General features: G+C 41.3%; 2 protein-coding genes and 1 long non-coding RNA gene across 6 annotated transcripts; 1 reads left to right on the top strand and 2 right to left on the bottom strand.

Moving 5' to 3' along the window:
* Nucleotides 1-193: 193 nt before the first annotated feature.
* On the bottom strand, nt 194-4,417 carry LOC306838067 (uncharacterized protein). The gene is made up of 5 exons (XM_079366017.1): nt 4,303-4,417; nt 1,598-3,516; nt 1,241-1,334; nt 1,029-1,078; nt 194-378 (listed from the first exon to the last, which is right to left on the bottom strand). The coding sequence occupies exons 2-5, from the start codon at nt 3,512-3,514 to the stop codon at nt 337-339; spliced, it is 2,103 nt and encodes a 700-aa protein (XP_079222143.1). The 5' UTR covers nt 3,515-3,516; nt 4,303-4,417; the 3' UTR covers nt 194-336.
* LOC306838068 lies at nt 3,995-9,863 on the top strand. 4 transcript variants are annotated; one of them, XR_013781028.1, is made up of 8 exons: nt 4,451-4,557; nt 6,941-7,000; nt 7,092-7,195; nt 7,357-7,476; nt 7,596-7,699; nt 8,237-8,373; nt 9,576-9,648; nt 9,775-9,863. It is a non-coding gene; the product is annotated as an uncharacterized lncRNA (long non-coding RNA). The 4 variants fall into 4 exon arrangements; XR_013781029.1 differs by lacking the exons at nt 9,576-9,648; nt 9,775-9,863 and adding an exon at nt 8,499-8,584; XR_013781030.1 differs by lacking the exons at nt 4,451-4,557; nt 7,596-7,699; nt 8,237-8,373; nt 9,576-9,648; nt 9,775-9,863 and adding an exon at nt 3,995-4,360 and having other exon boundaries at nt 7,357-7,579.
* Nucleotides 4,921-19,992, bottom strand: LOC306838066 (uncharacterized protein). The gene is made up of 22 exons (XM_079366016.1): nt 19,432-19,992; nt 17,755-17,832; nt 17,541-17,606; nt 17,032-17,183; nt 16,868-16,952; nt 16,612-16,687; nt 16,314-16,470; nt 15,780-15,882; nt 12,743-12,841; nt 12,391-12,447; nt 12,235-12,303; nt 11,709-11,798; nt 11,517-11,626; nt 10,861-11,326; nt 10,663-10,749; nt 8,728-10,569; nt 8,447-8,594; nt 7,608-7,725; nt 7,339-7,498; nt 7,109-7,210; nt 6,487-6,573; nt 4,921-6,071 (listed from the first exon to the last, which is right to left on the bottom strand). The coding sequence occupies exons 1-22, from the start codon at nt 19,558-19,560 to the stop codon at nt 5,931-5,933; spliced, it is 4,422 nt and encodes a 1,473-aa protein (XP_079222142.1). The 5' UTR covers nt 19,561-19,992; the 3' UTR covers nt 4,921-5,930.
* Between the last annotated feature and the right edge of the window lie 9 nt (nt 19,993-20,001).

Here is a 20,001-nt window from a genome sequence, read left to right as displayed (position 1 = left end):
CATCTGTAAGGCAGTCAGATTATCTGTGAATTAAAAGAAATACAGAGGCTCTAGCTGTTGACCCAAAAAATTAATCAATTTCCTTATGATTCATGAAAACAACTTCATGATTTGCAGATTTGTAAAAAGTCAAAATGTAAGCTTTGCCAAGTCTGTCCTCAAGAAGAGAAGAAAACTGCAGAGTACAAACGCGGGACACCTTATTCAACACCTTATTCAACATGCTGATGTCGGATCGAAGTTCTAATTGGCTGAAGCATTCTCGCAACATCAGAAACAAAAGCAACATCAGAAAATAAATGTGAACTATGATGTACCTGCAGTGTCCCGTCTGTGTCACCTCCTGTGTCGTCGGGTCACGACACTGAACATTCGGTTCTGTTTGAAAACAAACAACAAACTTCGTTCAGAAAGGTTGTTATACACAGATGCTTCACATTATAGAGCACGGCGTGATGAAGTTGTTTACAGGAAACGTACAGATTATCCAGATCAGAGGTAGCACCGTGTCGTTAAAATGATGTGAAGTAAAAAGTTTGTCTGACATGATAAAAGTACATACTAGAAGTTGTAGACGATGAATACATTTCTGTTTTGAAAGGTGTCTGTCTATCTGATTAATATCTGTTAAAAATCTACATCATGCACCACCTGTAAGAGTTCAAAACATGTCCCTTTAATATTTCTTAACTACACAAAATAACATGAAATACACAAGAGACCAAAGGTAAGGATCTCTCTCTTGTCTGTTACCTTCGGACGACATCTGTGCGTGCGTGCACACACACACACACACACACACACACACACACACACACACACACACACACACACACACACACACACACACACACACACACACACACACACACACACACACACACACACACACACACACACACACACACACACACACACACACACACACACACACACACACACACACACACACACACACACTCTACTATAAGTCAGGACAGCAGCGCCCCCCAGAGGCTGCTCATCCCCCCAACACTTCATGTGTTTACCTTGTGCTCCGGACAGAGAACTGAGAAGTTTTCTTCATTTAAAACACAACCTGAAAACAGACATGTTAAACTAGATTCAGTGTAACAGGGACAGAGTTTGTTTCAAACAGGAAGCAAAAACATCCGTCAAAATTCATCTTTAACAGACGGAGAAACGCACAGACTCGAGGTCACAACAGATCAGGTGTGTATTCGTCTCTTTTGGACTTTACCTGACTGGATGGCACATCTGTAGTGATAGTTTGATTGACAGCCCTTCTGGAAACATCCGATAATTGCCCCCGTCTGTCTGCATGTTGCACACACCTGAACACAGACAGACATTTTGAAGACAGCTGCTCAAAACAATCGATCAGTTTGCTGCAAGCTTCTTAAATATGTATTACTTTTTTTACATTTCAAAGACTCTCCTTTAAAAGCCATATCATTATCTTCTTAAGTGATGGAAATAACGCTTGAAATAAGTTCCTACAACAGACCAATCAGGGCCAAGGATTTGGTTATTATACATGTGGTACCTTTTATACTTTTCACCCTTTTTTTATTATTTGGGCTCGTAAAAGACTCACAGTTCTCTGAGCGTGCCGGGCGGCCTCCTGCAGTCCGTACAGTTTCCCCTGGACGAGGAATATTCCAGCAGACCAGATCCCACAGTCCTCATGTATCCAGCACTCGTCCATTTGAGGAGAAACATGAGGGTTTAGAGTTTTAGCAGCCGAGCAAGACAGAACATCAGAGGAGGACTTTTCTGAACTGCCGTTTACGAGCCCACATGAACCTTCTTTTTGCTCACTAGACCAGGTGCTGTTCTGATCCGTATCCTGATGCTGACAGTCCACAGACAGGCTGGAGGGGATGTAGGGGCCGTGGAGGTCTCCGAGGCTCATGGCGTTGGCGGTCTGACCGCATAGGCAGCACCTCAGCATGCTCTGACCTGGGCTCTCTAATCCCAACCGACCCGGCTGGAAACAGGATGAGTTTGGGATGAACCCGATCGGAGACCTGGTCCCGTTCTGCTGTGGTCCTTCTTCCCTGCTCCTTATTTTCTCCTCCTCCCTCTGGAAGTTTATCACAGTGCACCTCATGTGCTCCATGTGAACAAAGGGACAAAATGAGCCAGACTTCTTCTCCATCTTCTTCTCCTTTTTGATGTTCACATGTCTCAGTCTGATCTCAGGCTCCGTGGGAGGAAACTGAGCAGACCCTCCCGTCTTTGTGCGACGTTTTCTCTTCCGCCTCACTGGAGGTTTCTTTTTGACTTGACAAGCAGACTTGTCTTTTTGGGATTCTGGTTTGATTTTGCTTTTCTGGTCCTTCTCAGTTTTCCTGCTCTTTTCAGTTTTACGATCACTTTGCAGTGTCTTTTGTTTACGACTAATGCTTTTGGACACTTTACGGCAAGGTGGCGTCGCTCTCTCCACTGACTTCCTGTCGGTCTGCATGTCCGTATCAGACTCCTCTGAGTTGCTGCTGAGTCTCTGCAACTTGTTGGGCTCTGAGAGCAACTCGTCTGCGTCTGAGCTGGACATCCTGGCCACGTACTCCATCAGGTCGTCAGAGTCTCCACTTTCGTTGTAGATTCCCACTGCATTATTCTTGGCTCGTCTCCTCAGGACGCTCCTTGAGGCGCTGCAGGGAGATGCAGAAAGCTCAGTGCTGGACCTGCTGATCCTGGAACTGCGTCTCACTTCTCTTTTTGGACCTTTCCCAGTCTTCTTACAGACAGAAGTCTTCTTCTTTTCATCAGACACTGACACTTCGATCACGTCGCTGTATTCACTGGAGACACCCTCCACGGACTCAGGGGGGTTTCTGAAGGCAGTGCCGAGATCTGAAAGGAGGACGACAGGCCGTGTGTGATGGACTGGGATGTCCACTGAGCTCTCCGAAGATTCATCAGAGTACGAGCTGTCAGGACTTGGGGAGCTCAGAGGCTGCGGGAGGTGGTAACATCCCCGTCCTATGTCAGGTGAGGACACGGTGGGGGACAGTGGCTCCACGATGTGTCCCACCCCGTCCTGGACGAAGGGACTGCACAAAAGCGGCTCTTTGGACGAGGACACAAGGAAGATCACATCTGAGCCACTGTCACTCTCCTCCCCCCCGCTGCTCTCAGGACCCGGACCCCCAGTCTGATCTGGTTCATAGAAACCTGGATGCCACAGGCTTCCGTGCACTCCGACTCGACCTGTACCTTCCACCCGGTAAAGATCGAGTCTGGGAGTGAGCGTCGAGTTCATGTAGTTGTCCAGAGACTCTGGGCTCTGGTCCATGTCCCTGCAGAGGACAGGTGGACCTGGGTCCAAAGAGTTATAGGACGACGAGGGTCTGGATCTGTAGGAGGAGCCGATCTCTGAGCCAGGAGGTCGGCGATGGTACCACTCAGGCTTCTTGGCCTCAGCATGTCGGGGGATCAGGGGAGGGGCTGAGAAACTCTTTGACAGGTCCATGACTAGAAGAGACGAATCCTGAGAGGACGCATCCATCACTAAAGGACATACAAGAAGTTTACATCACTGAGAGGTGTTTGAACCTGTTTCAACAACATTAAAAAGAAGATTAAAGTCTGCTCACAGGAGAACTACTAAGTGCAACAGTTTATGGGATGATGTGATGGAAATATAACATCCAACATATTATTTTGTATTATCTTGGTAAATCCTATATTAACTAAAAAACATCCAAAATGTAAAAATGCCAATAAAGATTTCTCAAAATATAAGTGTTTTTTTAGGGTTTTGAAACCTGAAGTTTGAGCCATAATCCATTCTGATAATGGAGGTGATAAGTTCACCTCTTACAGCAAACTCCAAAGTCTGAGTGAAGGCAGGAGTGACCAAGAAAATGCAACATGGGGGAAATGAAACTTATATTCTTTTTTAATATTTATACCTTAATCATTATACCATAATAATAAAACTAGGGATGTGTGAATATTTAATCTAAGAAAATTTTAGGATAAAGATACTCAGTAGTGTGTTAAATATGTGTTAATCGGAGTTATTTTGATATGTTTCATAAGACGTGTTTAAATTAATAACAGTTATAATAAAATGTAAAATAAATAGAAAAAAAAATTTGTTTGGATGTGAATGATGTTTTAATGTAAATAAGTAGAGATGTGTGTATGCTTGTTAAAAAAGCACATATGGTTTGAATAACAAAGTGAACAGGTAGGCCCGTGTAAAGGTGATCTCATCTGCATGCAGCACGAGCTAAACTCAAGAAAAACAGTCAAACCGGGTTAACTCCAGTTAGCTTCAGCTGGTCTCACCCGGGTCAGATGGATCCCACAGAGCGGCTCAGAGGATGACTCTGCCCCCCTCACACAGGTCTGTAGCTGGGTTAGCTATCACACCTCTTCAGGCCCACCATCACCATCATCATCATCGTCGTCACTGCATGTAAACAACAGCAGTCAGGGCGCGAGCTCATGCTAGCTGACTGGCTAACGTTAGCCCGCTAAGCTATCTCCAAACGGAGACAACAAAGTGGAAACGGCTCGGAGAGAGAGGAAAAAACCATCACTGTGAGCAATAGAAATGACAGTCCTTACTCTCCACTGTTGCTTTATTGTAGTTATAATCATGGACACCTTCTTCTTTACCGTCAATTCAAACTTTAACAACACGTTAAAAAAACGACCGACCTTCAAATTAAGAGTTCACAACACGGCTGTCTAACTTATTTCTACATAATTACCTTAAGAATAAAAGAAACAGTTTGAATATGGGATTTATTGAACTAAAAACATAAATTATACTAACACTGCTATATAGACCTCATGTCGATGTAACTTAATCTGTAGATTTGTTACACTCAGATATCAACCCCCCAACAAGGTATCAAATAACAAATAATTATGAATTATTTTTGTTGTTTTTTGTTGTTGTTGTAATATTGTTGTAATTGTTGTCTTTACATTAAAAGTCGTTTTAATGTAAAACAAAAAAAACAAGGGAAAAAAAGTTTATTAGTGATTTTATTTTGAAGTGTAAAGTCGGAACTTGACTTCTTAGGACTAACTTAACTTTAGGTTGAAATTGCTGAAAATCAACTGCATCCCATCCAAACATATTCAGTAGCTGAGGTTTCATCTTGACCAACAATCAAAATGATTTTTGAAATCCGACAACACAAAGCAAAGTACAGAAACATCCTCCAGTTTTATTTAGAAGAGAATCACACACGCGCATACACATAAATCAATAAACACTGGCCAGTTTAAAGACATAAAGCACGACTAAAACAATGAAAACAGACATGATAAAAACCTATAAATGTCAAATGAAATAACATCAATAAGTAAGTGGTTTTACATATAAAACATTTTTTATGATAAAAGGAAGTAGTGTAATTAGATTCACAGCAGTTTTTCTGGTCATTTTAAGTGTCAAAAAGGTTCACAATAACAGAAAGGCAGAAAATTGCACAAGCTCTAAAAGGACATGAATCAAAACTTTGATCTAACCTGAATTAACAATGACTTACTTAAACAAAAGCTTTATGTCAACTTTTTTTCTTGTATTTTCACAACAATGCCGGTTTTGCCATGAAATGACGAATGTACCTAAGAACCAGAGTTGTTATCCTGACATAATGAGAAAAATAAGTTGCGATCTCAAGGAAAGAATTGAAAATTACTTATTGTCACATGAAAACAGAGATACAATGTAGTCATGTTTTCCCCTCTAAGGCTTCCATAGAAAAGAACAGCCAGACATTATTAACATATTTACTTTCTTTAAACATTTTGAAGGGAAATAAAGGAGTGTGAAGTTGTTTTATGATATTTCATGGATTTATTGAAAAAATACATAACATTGTAATGTGTTTAAATAAAGTTATTAAATACATTGTAGGCAAAGACTAAAAAAAAAAATCTATAGTGATGTATTGTTTTCAAGATGCAGTCTGATCCAGAGCACGGTGCGCAAGCCTCAGGTTTTCCCGCAGTTCATTCGTCTCTCGTTCAGTTTTGGTCCTCAGGATGCTGAGCTGGGTGAACATGTCTTTGTATTTCTTGGTGGCGTTCGTCTTGTCCTGTGACATGATGTTCAGAAACAGAATGGTTCAGTATTGTATTTAAACAGAACATGTTCCTGTTTTGAAATCTAATGACACAAAGGTTTTTTTTAAATATTCAATCGTGCCTTCTGTTTGTTGCATCAGTAAGAAACAGGGCCACGGCTTCAGTAGCCGCAATGTTATCCTTTGGGGCAACTACAAGCAAATCCAATTATTTTATTTGTGACTGATAAGCTCAAATGGTTACTTTCAGTAAAACATAACAGAAGATATCCCTAAGGAGATTTACTATTACCAGAGAAAACTGTTACATTACTCTATGCAAAGACAACAGCAAAAATGGCAACTGCAGATCATTGGAGTTTCTTGTCTTTGGCTGTATTGACAAGGTCATCAGTTCATGTTCACTTTAGATTCTGTGTGGTCTCACCCTCTGAGCCACCTGTAGTTCGTCCTTCAGAGAAGTTGTCTCTTGCTTCAGACTCTGTACTTCAGACTCTTTCACCCTCAGCGTAATCTGAAAAAACAAAACAACAACAACAGATAATCAGTGTTTGGAGAGTGCAACAATAGAAATCTCTCAAATTTAGACAGAGAGACAGTTTGACAGGTCAAAACTTTGAGCCCATAGCATTAATTAAAACAGTTTGTCACACCAAGTTCAGATGTGGAATCACTGTCTTAAATGTTTACTGGAGGTGAAACTGTAACTACAAACAAACAAAAGAAACATCCTCATTCAAGTTCAAAACACAAACAAACTTCTGTCATGTTTTGGATTTTTTTTTCTGTGTTGGTAAAAATCATTCATTTTTTTTATTTTTAAATGTTGGACTTTTTTTTCTCCAATTATTAATTTAGAGATTAAGCTTGTTTTTCTGCAGAAAACCTCTGATGTGGAAGAAGTTTTGGGATCCTTTGCCCAAGAAGAAAAGTTAATTTTGGTCAAAATAAAATGACATGTTCATTGGTTGCAGTGGCATAGAACATCCGTTTCAACATAAAACTTTGATTTTGCTCTCTCCTTGTACACAGGTGTAGAGAAACTTTACCTCCATCTCATACTCTTCCATCTTCTGACTGACCGGCAGGTTGTCCAGCTTCACCTGAGAACATAGTCTGTTGATCTCTGCAGCGAGGTGAGTACTGAGCTCCTTAAGGAGACAAAAAATCCTTTAATCTTATGAGTATTGTGTGATAACAATTAAACCCTGTGTGTGTGTGTGTGTGTGTGTGTGTGTGTGTGTGTGTGTGTGTGTGTGTGTGTGTGTGTTTGCCTCACCTGGTTCCTGGTCCTCAGGTGCTGGTTCTCCTGCTGACACACACTCAGAGCCTTCCTCTCTGCCTCCAGAGCCTGAACAAGATGGCTGACCTCCAAACACCTTAGACTGAACTGCTGAGAGAGAACCTGAAGCTCCCTGTGAGAGGAGGCCAGCTCCTCCCTGCACACACACAATCATCACATATATTTAACATAAGTGAAATCATCAAATATTAAACTCCCATCTTCATTCCAGTCTTGACTTTGGTCTCTGACAGATATGTGCGTACCTGTGCCGTCTGTAAAGGTCCTCCAGGTGAATGTTACCTGAGCTGCTCTCACACTGACGTCTCTTCTGCTCCTCCCTCTGCAGCTCCACGCGGTGCGCGTTCTTTATTGCCTCAATAGCTGAAAGGAGCACATACCAGGAATGTTAAAGAACCTGTCCTCTAATAAATAGTCTTTTACACCACAAACAAACACGACAGAGAGGTTCAAGTTAGTGACTTAATAATCTGAAGTGACACCTAGTAGACAGCTAGCGGCTCCCACCTGACATTTAGAGGGGTCACTTCTCTGATTATTCTTTACTTCGACCGTAACAGGTTTTTGGTTAAGTGGGGTCGTATGGTGGTTTTACTTGAAATAAGCTTAATGAGAAGTTGCAAACTTGCCCGTCTGCATACCCGTACAGCCGAGCTGGGCTCGCCTTAAGGTCAAGCAGACTGGCAGCTTTTGTGGCCAATATACTTATTGTTGAGAAGTATACAAACGCACATACAAATACAAAACTATTCCTTTAAAATAATTTACAGACCAATTTGATTAATGAAGAAATGATCTTTATAGATCAAAACGGTTCTTTGTACCATGATGCAAACTTCTTAAATCTGCTATAAAGTTGAATATTTTGATATAGGGCTCCATATGAGACAGCGTCAAGTGGACACACGAGGAACTGAAGACACCAGTTTTTAAATCAGAAAGACTCCTCAATTCAAGACAACGAGTGACCTCTACAGGCCGAAAAAAGACATGTGGAGTTCAACTGCAAAGGTTGATTTAATCTAGATTAAACTCTTGACACATAAATGTACAAAAGAAATATCTGACGGTTGACTCCTCTAACCAGTTGCTGTTGCAGCGCTCTCCTCCTCTAGCAGTATGTCTCTCTCCATCAGGAGGCGCTCCACTTCCTGTTGGTGTTGACGCTGCAGCTCCTTTACCTCCTTCTTGTGAGACTCCTCCATGGAGGCGAAACCCAGCTGAAAGTTAGCCTGGAGGGAAAAGAGACAACTTCTTAGTAACCTATTGAGTTAAACCAGATATACGTAAAGGATGTAACAGAGAATCAACAGTGACAGAGGTGTATGTGTGTAAATGTGTCTTTAAACACCCAGCAGCACCCACCTTCAGCCTCTCCATCTCTCTCTCATGTTGCATCTGAACAGAACTCAGTTTCCCATCAAACCTCTCTCTCCTTTCCTGCATGGTGAACAGCTGCTCCTCCAGCTCCTTCACTCGTTCTCTCAGCAGTAAAACCTCATCTATCTCTGAGCTCGGGTCTGTTTGTGTGGATTCTTCTCTCTCTGTTTTCTCCACCACTCGTTCCCTCTCTTCAACCAATAAAGGAGAGATCAAATCAAATTCCTCCTCCTCCTCCTCTGTCTGACGGACAGTTTCCTCTGACATACTGTCATATTCAGCCTGTAATTCACTTTCAGAGTCCTCTGTTGGAGTCTCAGCTGTCTGACAACTCGAGTCCAACTGTTCTCTCAGTGACGATGACCCTTCTTCTCTCTCAGACAGTTGGGCTCTTAACTCATGGTTTTCTTTCATCAGCTCGACACAGTTTGTGCAGAGAAAAGAAGAAGTGGGAAGAGATTTTTTGTTTTCTTGGAGTTTTCTCTCAAATTTAGACCGAAGGTTTAAAAAGCAGCAGGACAGAGCTTCAGACGCTGCAGAGAGAATCAGACCAAACCAGAAAGAATCTGACCGGTGAGAGTGTCTGTTTGCTATCAGCCGGAGTCTGTCCAGTGTGGAGGAGCTGACGGAGGAGCTGAGAGAGGAGCTGATGGAGGCGGCAATAAGGTCCAGCAAAGCAATTTTCATCTGTGTGATGTCTCTTAAAGGTTTTTTCTCAGATCTCCTGCTTTCATTTCTTACGTCCACCTCATCCATCACCTCCAGGAATCGATCCAAAGCCATCATCCTCATCATCATAGCCGACATCACTCTCTGGATCTTTGTTTCATCAGATCCTAAAACCCTGCTGTTCTCTTCATCTGAGTGACCCCTGATATCAAGCTCTGCCCCTGCACCTGACTGATGGTAGAGTTTATCAGCCCCCTCAGAGCTATGATTTGATTGGTTGAGTTGCATTTTCAACTCTGTCAGCTGCATCTCATCCAAACACTGAAGGTGGTGTTTCTCCTCTTCCTCACCATCCTCCTTAAGATCCTTCCCCTTTTCTGCAGCGGGGTTCAGCTGCAGCAGCTCCCCGGTCTCCCTCAGACTCTCCTCCAGTGAAGAGATCAGACTCTGAGCCTCCAGGAGCTCCTCGCTCTTCAGGCTTAGCTCCAACTGAAGATCCACCACCCAGGATCCTCCCAGGTGCTCCTCTTCATCAGAGAGGTGCTGTGGTTGTTCAGCGGGGAGGATACAGGGCTCATCATTAGGTAGGTGGTGTGCTGTATCAGCAGGGAGGAGATGAGGCTCCTCATCGGGGAGGTGTTGGGTTTCAGTGAACTTCCTGCGGAGCTCCGCCCCCAGACGTTCGATCTCACGGTCTGCTTCTGTCAGCTGGTTCAGCAGTTCCTGGTTTCTCTGCTTCAGCGCCTCCTTCTGGCTGTTGAGTAGCTGCACCTCCTGTGTGAGCCTTCTCAGCACCTCCTGGTCTGGAGGAATGTGACGCTCCACACAAACGTACAGCGAGGTGTCGTCAGTCTCTGCAGGTTGATCAGGTATTGATGAGCCATACTGTTCGTTTTGAAGCTGCTCACAGAATCCGTGTGACTCAGTCTGCAGGGTCGTAGTTTTCCCCTCTACAAGAGTTTGTCCTTTTCCGGGGGATGAAGGTGAGGATGATGGTGCGGTGTCTGTATCAAGAAGCTCCCTCAGGTTTCCCTCGGAGTCATGCAGCAGGATTCTGGGTGTTAAAGGAGGATGTTCCTGTCCGATGAAGCACCGCTGGTGTGATATCTCGCTGTGTTCACTCAGTGTTCCTGCATCTGAACTCAGAGGAGGTTCCAGCTGTAAGAGGAAGAAAGACAAAAGTGAAACGATCTTCAGGAATGTTGAACACAGACTCTATGACTAAAGCAGCTGAGCTGATATGTGTCAGACCTGGCGATTTGTTCCTGCTTTAAGTTCATCCTCCAGCTTCAGTCTGAGATGCTCTGATTCCTCCAGCCGAGCCTTGAGGTCCTCCACCTTAAAATAAATGAAGTTCATGCATGAGATATCATCATCAGTTTTGTTCCATCCATCCATTTTCTGTAGCTTATAAATTTGAATAGTGTTAAAACGTTTAATTTCTCTTACCATGGTCTTGAACTGGTCCAGCTGCTCCTCAGAGTCCTTGCTCTCAGAGAAAACAGGAACACTGTTTTCTGATCTGAAGAAACTGGTCTCCACCTTTCTCCAGCACTCCTCTACCTCCTCCTCCGTCCTCTGCTGGTAGTCTGGACTCAAAGTGAAGCCTAGAACGCTCTCGTATCGCCTTCTCCTCTCCTCCCTACTCCTCCTCCTCTCCTCAAGGCTCCCAGCTTCTGTCCTCTGAGGGTCCGCTTCCTTACCCGGTTTACTCTGGGGGTCCTGACTTGCTTTAGTCTCAGGGTTAGAGTCCTGAGACCTGAACCCCACCCAGTCAAAGGTTCTATATCGTCCTTCTCTTCGCCTCTGTGTCACACAGACATGTTTGATCTCAGCATCTCTCTCTGCTGATGAGGAGTCATGAGTCAGGTCTGGTCTAAGGTGGGTCTCAGATGAAACCTGGAGTCCAGGTGAACTGTTCACAACATGAGATAGGTCGGATATTTCATCATGAAAAGCAAAGAGCAACAATCAATCATTAATGTAGTTAAAGATACATTTCTTTAAGCTAATGGTCGAAGGTAAATGAACGATTAGGGTCAAATGTCGACTCACTTAATCAACCAAAGATAGACAGACAGATAGACAACTTGTTTATTTTTTACCTGGTGACATCAGGTGTGTTAGCGGGATGAACGTTCCTCATCAGAGCCTGGATCCAGCTCCTGCGCATCCCTGCTGTCATGGCCGACAGTGTGAAGACACCATCAGGAGTCTGTGGGGGAAAACACATTTCTCTTCTTGTTATTATGAAGCAGGTTTCTATTTACGGATTGGTCTCAGAGATGTTGTCTTACATGGATCTGGAAGCCGTAGTTCCTCTGAACATGAAACTCAGCCACCTTAAAACACTTTGCAAGCTCGATTTCTCCTTCAAGATCTGAGGACTGAAAAAGAGACGTCAACATTTGAAGTAAAACCCAAACTATGGGCGTCAGCTTTAACTGGGTAATCACATTCAATTAAGGAAGGAAATTAATGCGTTATTTTTTGTAATCACAATTATTGGATAAGCCTCTCCAGTGTCTCCCTATAGTCACAATGATGTAAAAGAACAACAGTGCGGTGACTGATTATGGTCTGAAGTTGTCTGTTTTTGTTTTAAACAGAGAGGGAGGCCGGTGTAAGATACTCCTGCAGTTTTAGATGCCCCTCGGTTTTCCAAAACAGGAGACCAGTTATCATTGAAAAACCAACAGGTGTTGGATGGATAGCGCGCAAGAACACTAGTTCAGATATAACTGATTCTACCCGACCTCTAAAGTTGACAGCCCTAACTAAAACATGTGTTTTTATTCTTAAAAATGATGAATGTGAAAATACCTCCTCAGCTAAGGAGTCCCTGTAGAACCTCAGACTGTTCGTTGAAAGAACAAACCAATATTTCTTTGGCTGGAGAAAACAGATAAAAACATTTATGAGAAAAATAAACATAAACAGCATTCAGAAATATTCATAGAGGACAGTTAAAGTGTTTACCTGTTTGTTTTCATCCAGTTTGACCATCCAGCCTTTTTTAAAGTTTAATAAATCTGGCTGTTAATAAAACATAAACACATTAACAAATAGAAATCTGACGTGTGTAAATAAAAACATTCAAAAAACAAAATTGTTCAGAGTATCACATGTGATTTCATATTTTTATTAAAACATAGGATGAGACTGTGATCCCTTTGTGGACTCCAGAGGTCGCTGTTGGAGCTACCTCTCTTTAATCTACACCGTTTATTTGCTCACATTCAAAGCAGCCGTGTGTGACATGACCTGATGACGCCTTAATTTAAACACACAAATAATAGCTTTGTACATATAAACTAAGTTTGTGCCTCACTGTCATGACGGTGTCGGTTGTCCTGCGATCCAGAGACCTGCTCCTCCTCTGAGGTGGGGGGGTACAGAGCTGGTTGATGTCTCCACATGACTGAAGCTTCTGCAAAAAAAAATCCCCACACATTTTAGTTTTTTTTATGTGATGTGTTACAGGATTAGTTTTGTTTTTTTAAGAGTTTGTGAGTTTGGATTAGAGTTAGAAATGTTCTGGATGTTTGTCAGACGTCATTTGGAGGATCAGAGCTGCACAGCTGGGAGGGAGGGAGGACAGGGGTAAATACTGCCTCTCACATCATCAGTAAAACAGATTAACAGACTGAGGTTGGCTCATGTATTAAATTAAGGAGACGCTGCACATTCTTTGATTCAATAATATTTTAAATTGTTCAATCAATCTGATCAGGGCTGAGACTTGCCGACTGGGGTCTCGGTCATCACCTGACACAAGGTGTTTCTGTTACTAATTCAAGGTGTGAAGAGCCTTTTTGAATCACAAACAGATACTTAACACAGCCTTCTAGGTGTTTTTCTTCTGCTTTATATTCAATCGAAACATGCAGGAATACACACACTTTGCCTTGTTCTTTTTCAAAAACAATCACAGAGCGCATACTGAGCTGCTCCTCTGGATAAAGACTTTTAAAGGCAAGGGATGTCGGAGAAGGGAAAAAAAGAGAGAGGTGGGAGGGAGATAGCAAATGAGAAAGAGAAGAGGGGGAGCTAGGTTGTGAATCTGAGGTCGTCTGAACAAAGTATCTTCGACTCCACCTGACACTGAACTAAACTCACACTCATAAAGATGCTGATAAGATAAAAGGATGACCATGATTAAAGTTCTTTTCTTTTTTTTAGAGTAAATCCTTTTGGAGCGAGGCGCTCTTTAATCTCAGATTATCAGACGCAGAGACAAACATCTGTGTCATGTCTGAACGCTGAGGGTGTGTTAACCTGGACCTTAACAGTTTCATATCTTTGTGATCAGACAAAACGCATCAAGCACTGATCACATCAACTGGTGAAGACGCAGACATTCTCTCTGAGTATCACATCCTAAACATGTGACGTATTCAATTGTTAAAGATATTTGTGCTCAACTTCAACCTCTGAATTTAACATACTTAGTTGCTCCTGCTAATTCCACACATATTTTTGTCATTATTAAGATATTGTAGCTATAAATCTATGTTATTTATTGTTGTTATTGTTGTTGCTCTGTTTGTCCCTCTCATCTCCCACAGTTTCTTTAGAAGGCTGTCCATCATGATTCTGGTTTTACTCAAGATTTCTGCCTCTTAATGGATGTTTTTTTCTTGACACGCCTTAGTACTTGTGATGGATTAATGTTATGATTAAATATCTTATTTTGTTTGTTACATTAAAGAAATCCATGATTCATCTGTAAATGTAGCTTCTGAGGTGTGACGCTGTCTGAACACGTCTGCGATGTCATCAGAGTGTAACTTACTTACTGACACGCACACACAAACAGGTGTTCACTCACAACGGAGCAGGAGGCGTACTACTGTATTGGTGTGTGTGTGTGTGTGTGTGTGTGTGTGTGTGTGTGTGTGTGTGTGTGTGTGTGTGGAGATCATAAACAGTCTTTAGCCTGCTGTGTTATGTTGTGTCTTGTTAACTCTCTGAGGAATCCTGGAAAAACTCTGTCAGTGATATGTAACTGCAAGACACACACACACACACAAACACGAGGACTGAAAAGACAGTACACTCAAATCTGTTCACAAACAAACAGCAGCCCCCCCTACACACACACACACACACACACACACACAGGTTTCATGATGTCAGACTTCCTGTTAACCTGTTGTCTCTCTCTCTTTTTCTTTCTTTCTTTCTGTAACACCTGGATATGTGAGTCATGTTAAAACGAGTCCTGCCTAGTACACACTGGGCTCTGACTAACACAAATCCAGATTAATCCGTTAGGGAGTTTTTTAAGTCTCGTGTGGTTCATTTTTTGTGCTTTAAATGAAGCAGATTTTTTTGATTTTTTTAGATTCACATCAAAACCGTATGTTGTCTTGCGATACTTGCAGATCTAAGTTACTGCTCATTATTGAAGTCATTGAACAGATAGACACCCACCTGTAAAGACATGTTCAAGATTCCTATCAACATTAGATTATTTAAGCAGATTAAAGCTGCTAATATGCGGAAACGTTAACATTAAGTAATTCCTTCAGTTTCTTCTTTAAAACTGACTCTGTCCCTTTTACCTGTGTTGAACTAAAATGATCTTATAAATAACAAACAATGTGAAGTAAAGAATCAGGATCTTTGGAGCCAGTCACTGGAATTAAATAGTTTCAGTTGTTTTTTATTTTATCAGAGTATTGTTTAACTGCTGAAGGGAGCTCAGAGGACACAGTGACATTGGCATCAGTAATCAGAGTCATTTTTAGACTGTATTACAGGTAAACCCTGCTGAGACCTGCAGACATTATATAACACACTGCTGGTGATGAGAGAATGAGTGTGTGCTGCTAAAGAGAGCCCACCTACATGATGAGTAACAGAGGAACCCTCCATAACAGACCCACAACATGTCAGAGGGAAACATGATGACACTGTTCAATGACGTATGTCTGCGATATGTGTTTTTAATATAAGTCTGAGCTCACAGCTACAGCAGAGTCCTGAGCAGGTCTGCTGTCAGGATGTCAATGTAAACATCCTAAACACCTTTCATCAGTGGAAAAAAAAAAGACGATGAGGTGTGAAGCAGAGTTCATAGAGATCCATCTGATTTTTATGATTTCAGTCCTCAAATAGGTGTTGAGGTTCAGTTGGCTTTAACAGCCGGTAGAAATGTCCCACAGAGGGGCAGTCTTTACTTTTATTATAGGGAGACATTTCCGAGCGTGGACATTAACTTTTATTACAGGAAGCAGGTCACAGCACTACTTCTCCCTGTAGTACAGTCTGTTTCTACACCAGTGTCTGCTTTTCTTCAGTCAAGAATGTGTGCACTTTACCTCAACTGACTGTGTGACTTTACTCGTTGCTGTTGTCCTTACCTCTCGTTTGTTGGTGCGACTTTCGTTCCTGCTCTTCCTAGGAACAGCTGACCCTTCTGCCAGCATGTCAAATCCCAGCAGCCTTTCTGAGATGTTGCCATGACTGGAAGAACACAAACAGCGAGTTAGTAGAAGGTTTGTTAGTAGAAGGTTTGGTGCAGAGGATCTAACAGAAATGTGTCTTCTCCCTGTGACCAGTGTGTCATTATCAGACATGCACTGATTTCTGCTATTAATGAGAGTTTACTTTTTTTTTGTTTTTGTTTGTGTGTCGAGAAGCAGTTTATTGCTGGAGCTCAAACTAGGCAGTTTCTGCTACATGTAAGAGCAGCAGTCGGATGTGTAATGGAGGTTCAGTCTTTGATCTGCTCATCAGTGTGTGTGATGGTTTTGAAAGGGGGAGGTGTAGAGGATGCCTCTCTGCTAATTGCTTGCACATTTACCCTGTTTCCTTTCTTAGGTAATGTCTGAAACTCCAGAAAACCTGTATAAATGTAAACTAAATATAATCAGAATATTGTGTTAAAAAAAAACCTTTTGTCCTGGTTGTTTGTTCTGATGTTATTCGACATGTCGCCCTTGTCTGCATCCGTGTTTCTGCTGCTCAGTAGGTCCAAAGAACTGACATGATCAGACAAAAGTCCAGAGTCCCTGCAGGCAGGACTCGAGCCGGGAGACCGTTGACCGGGTTCTAAAGAGGAGCATAAAACAGTTTAAATCAACTATCTGCTAAATAAATCTCAGACTGGTATAACAGTATACAGTAAAGTTCCAGGTGTGTGTGTGTGTGTGTGTGTGTGTGTGTGTGTGTGTGTGTGTGTGTGTGTCAGACCTGATCTGGACACTGCAGGACTCTCTAAACTCAGGAAACTTTGATCTGTGGCAGCCATCTTTGCTGGACTAGGCTCCTAATGTTTGTAAGAAAAAAACAAAAAGATGATCATTTTATTGATTTAATATGCTCCATCCCCTCAGCATTTATAACCAGGCTAGTTTACATTTCATAAACTATACATAACATTCAGAAGATAGTCTGTATTGATCACAGGTTGGCTGAAACATCTAATCTGACTCTTCTTCTTTGGTACCTGAGAGGTTACAGGCTCCACTTTACGTTTCTTCTTCTGGTTCTGTTTGTTGAAGCGCAGAAAGGCAGCTAGCTGATCGCTCCACCTGAGAATGAGAGGTGTTATTGATAGATTGAACTATGATGTATTTATTCATTCATCAATTTATTCATGGATGTTCTGACCCGTTAATGATCTCTTTAGTGTCTCCTCTGATAAAGACCTCCTGTTGCGGTGTAATGATGCAAAGAGCGTTTCTCTGACCAGTCTTAGTTTCCGCGTCACTGACTTCTGAGCACAGATTCAGGTTCATGGTCCCCTGAGGAAGGGTGCTCGGCTGCAGCAGAGACACAAAGTCAAGTTATTCCGGAGAGTCAATCACAGAATTAGACTTACCGAGGGTCAACTGATCAGTTGATGAATGACAGTGAGTACACTGATAGTGTGCTGTTAGACAGGAATAAAGAGACAGGATGAGATTTAAAGGGATCGGGGCGGGGGGGGGGCATTAGAGGGAAGGTTTGACCTAAATTATCCTCTGCGATCTGCACATAACATGTGGCCTAAAGATCATGCTGATCCCAACACACATACAAGTGCACAGCAGGATTCACTGCACACAGCTGCATCGCCTGTTAGTTTGTGTGTGTCTCATGAAAGTTTCATGCATCATGTATGTTGTTCTTCTTCTTACCTGTTCATCCAGTGCAAAACTCAAACTGCCATCTTCATACAGGATGAAGAAGCGTCGCTGCCATTTCTAACATCAGGACAAACAGATAAAACCAAAGAAGCAGAACTTTATTTGAGTCAATAAGTCATAATAAAAACAGAAAATTATTTATTTATTATTTATTTATTATTATTTAAAGTATATTTGTATATTTTAGTTTGGCACAGTGTCATACCCTGGACCTCTGTACGGGGTGTTCAAAGTCTGTCCCCTCGGGAGCCAAACACAACCAGCCTCCATAAACAGGCTTCACCTGAGGGGAGGCAGGGAGAGATCTAATGTACAGAGCTGAACCAATAAGTCAATGAAGGCAACATACAGTTTCTCCAATACAAGTTTCGCTAAGCCCATCCCATCAATATTAAAGTTGTATGTTATAAAAAACATATAATATTTATTCATGAAAAATAACTGATAATATTCCTATTCTTGCCATTAATGCATTAATTAATTAATCAAGTTCTGAACAAAATCTTGATCTTTGTCAGCTTGCGATGGCATAGTTTTGATAAATACAAAGTTTTATTTCAACCTTGAACAAAAATATAATTGCATCTCTGCTTCCTACAAAAAGTCGAAATGAAGAATGAAGAAAAAGCATAGAGAAAGTGGAAACGAAAAGTTACATGAACAAAGAATGTCCATCAGTCAAATGTTTCAAAAAACCTTTTTCCTCTGCGTTAAGTTGAGTGTGTTATAAGGAATACCTGCTTCATGTCTGCAGGTTGAGTAACACTGCACAAATAACAGGGCACAAGAACACATAGTAGTAACATACTAATAACATATGAACAAAAGAGGCATGTCGGAGCTGTCATGATCGTCTGATTATATCATCGTTACAGACCTGCAACAACAAGGTTTAAGACAGGAACTAGTGCTGCTTAGTTCGGGTATAGACTCTTTTTCATAAATGATAGCTGATCATAAATTAACAACTTTATATTCTGCTAGCATGTTTATATAATTAAGTTCTCTCAGAGAGAAAAGTTAAATTGGACTTTTGGCATATATTATTCAGCCTACATTTAAAATTGTTACAGTAACCAGAGGGTCTCTGAACTGATGCTTAGACATCATACTAACTGTTGATGGCTTGGGTAGAGTTTATCTTCACTTAAAACACCTCAGAGAAAACTTGATCAACCATGTAAATACAGATCTGACTAATTCACTGTTAATTAGATGACACAGGGCGTCTAGGTAAAAAAGGATGCATTTACAAAACACCCACAAAATGTTTCTGTATTTCATTTCATAGGCCTATTTCTTTATTTATTAATCTAAAAGCCATTTATTTAACCTTAATGTAAACAATTTGGCAACAGCTGGACAGCTCAGAAAGTAACTAACATGTTTTTAAAACAGTGGTAGGACTTTATTTTTTAAGACTTAACAAAACATTTTGTGAAACATCTTAACTTGATTTTGATTTTGTCAGATTGCCTCACTGAATCAACAAAAACCTGGTAAAGAAATTACAGATTTAAGATTATATGATAGTGTTTTAATATGACCATAAAAAACATGTTTAAACATGTTATCCAATTTAAAAAAAAAATCAACTTAAATGTCAATTAATCTAAATTTGATTATTATAAAAAAAAAAACTAAAAAAAACGAAACGATGACGAGGGCTGTGGTAAGTATTCTGGTTTTATGCGCACTTGAGGATTTTATTTTTAAAAACCAGAAGGACATTATGCTACTCCACAACTCAAGTTAAGAAAACATAACTAGTTTCGTGCCACCTGAAAATAATCGCCATAATACTTTAATTTGTCTAACATAGAGTGATAGGATTCGTTTCTACATGGTTGAACATCTGTCTTATAATGCAGTTTAACCGTACCTGCTCCTTGTCATGGTCGTTCAGCAGATGAAGCTCTCGAGGTTTGAAGCAGTTCTGACATTTACTTTTATTAAAAATGTTCGCTTGAAATTTGTTGCACGGACTCATCATCGCCCTGTCAGCCGACATGTTTCCGCGGGGGTGTCGCTCCTCTTTGCAGGGTGAAAATCCAGACACACACTGCTGTCTTCAAACAGACCTCCAATGTTCAACACTGCACATCTGTCAAACCCAGCATGAGCTCCTGCTGACTGTTGACGTCATGAACTACAGAATGTAAAGTCAGTCATGAACGCGATATCTGACGTAGAACATCCGGTTACAATTCAAAATTAAACTATTTATTTGTAATGATGAAATTCATATCTCTGAAATATATGCAATTCACATTGTGTTTGTATTTACATTAATTATGGTTATGTTGATGCGACTGCATGTGTTTATAAAACGTAAAATGTAGAGAAACTGATTCTCAGTGTGACCACAGGAGGGCAGTAAAGACCTGTTATTCTTACCACACAACGAAGAGAAAACTGAAACTGTAGCTGAAAACCTTTTTAAAAGAATATA

The sequence above is a fragment of the Symphodus melops genome, assembly GCF_947650265.1.
Source record: "Symphodus melops genome assembly, chromosome: 17".
Classification (NCBI taxonomy): Eukaryota; Metazoa; Chordata; class Actinopteri; order Labriformes; family Labridae; genus Symphodus; species Symphodus melops.
This window is presented reverse-complemented; position numbering and strand designations above follow the sequence as displayed.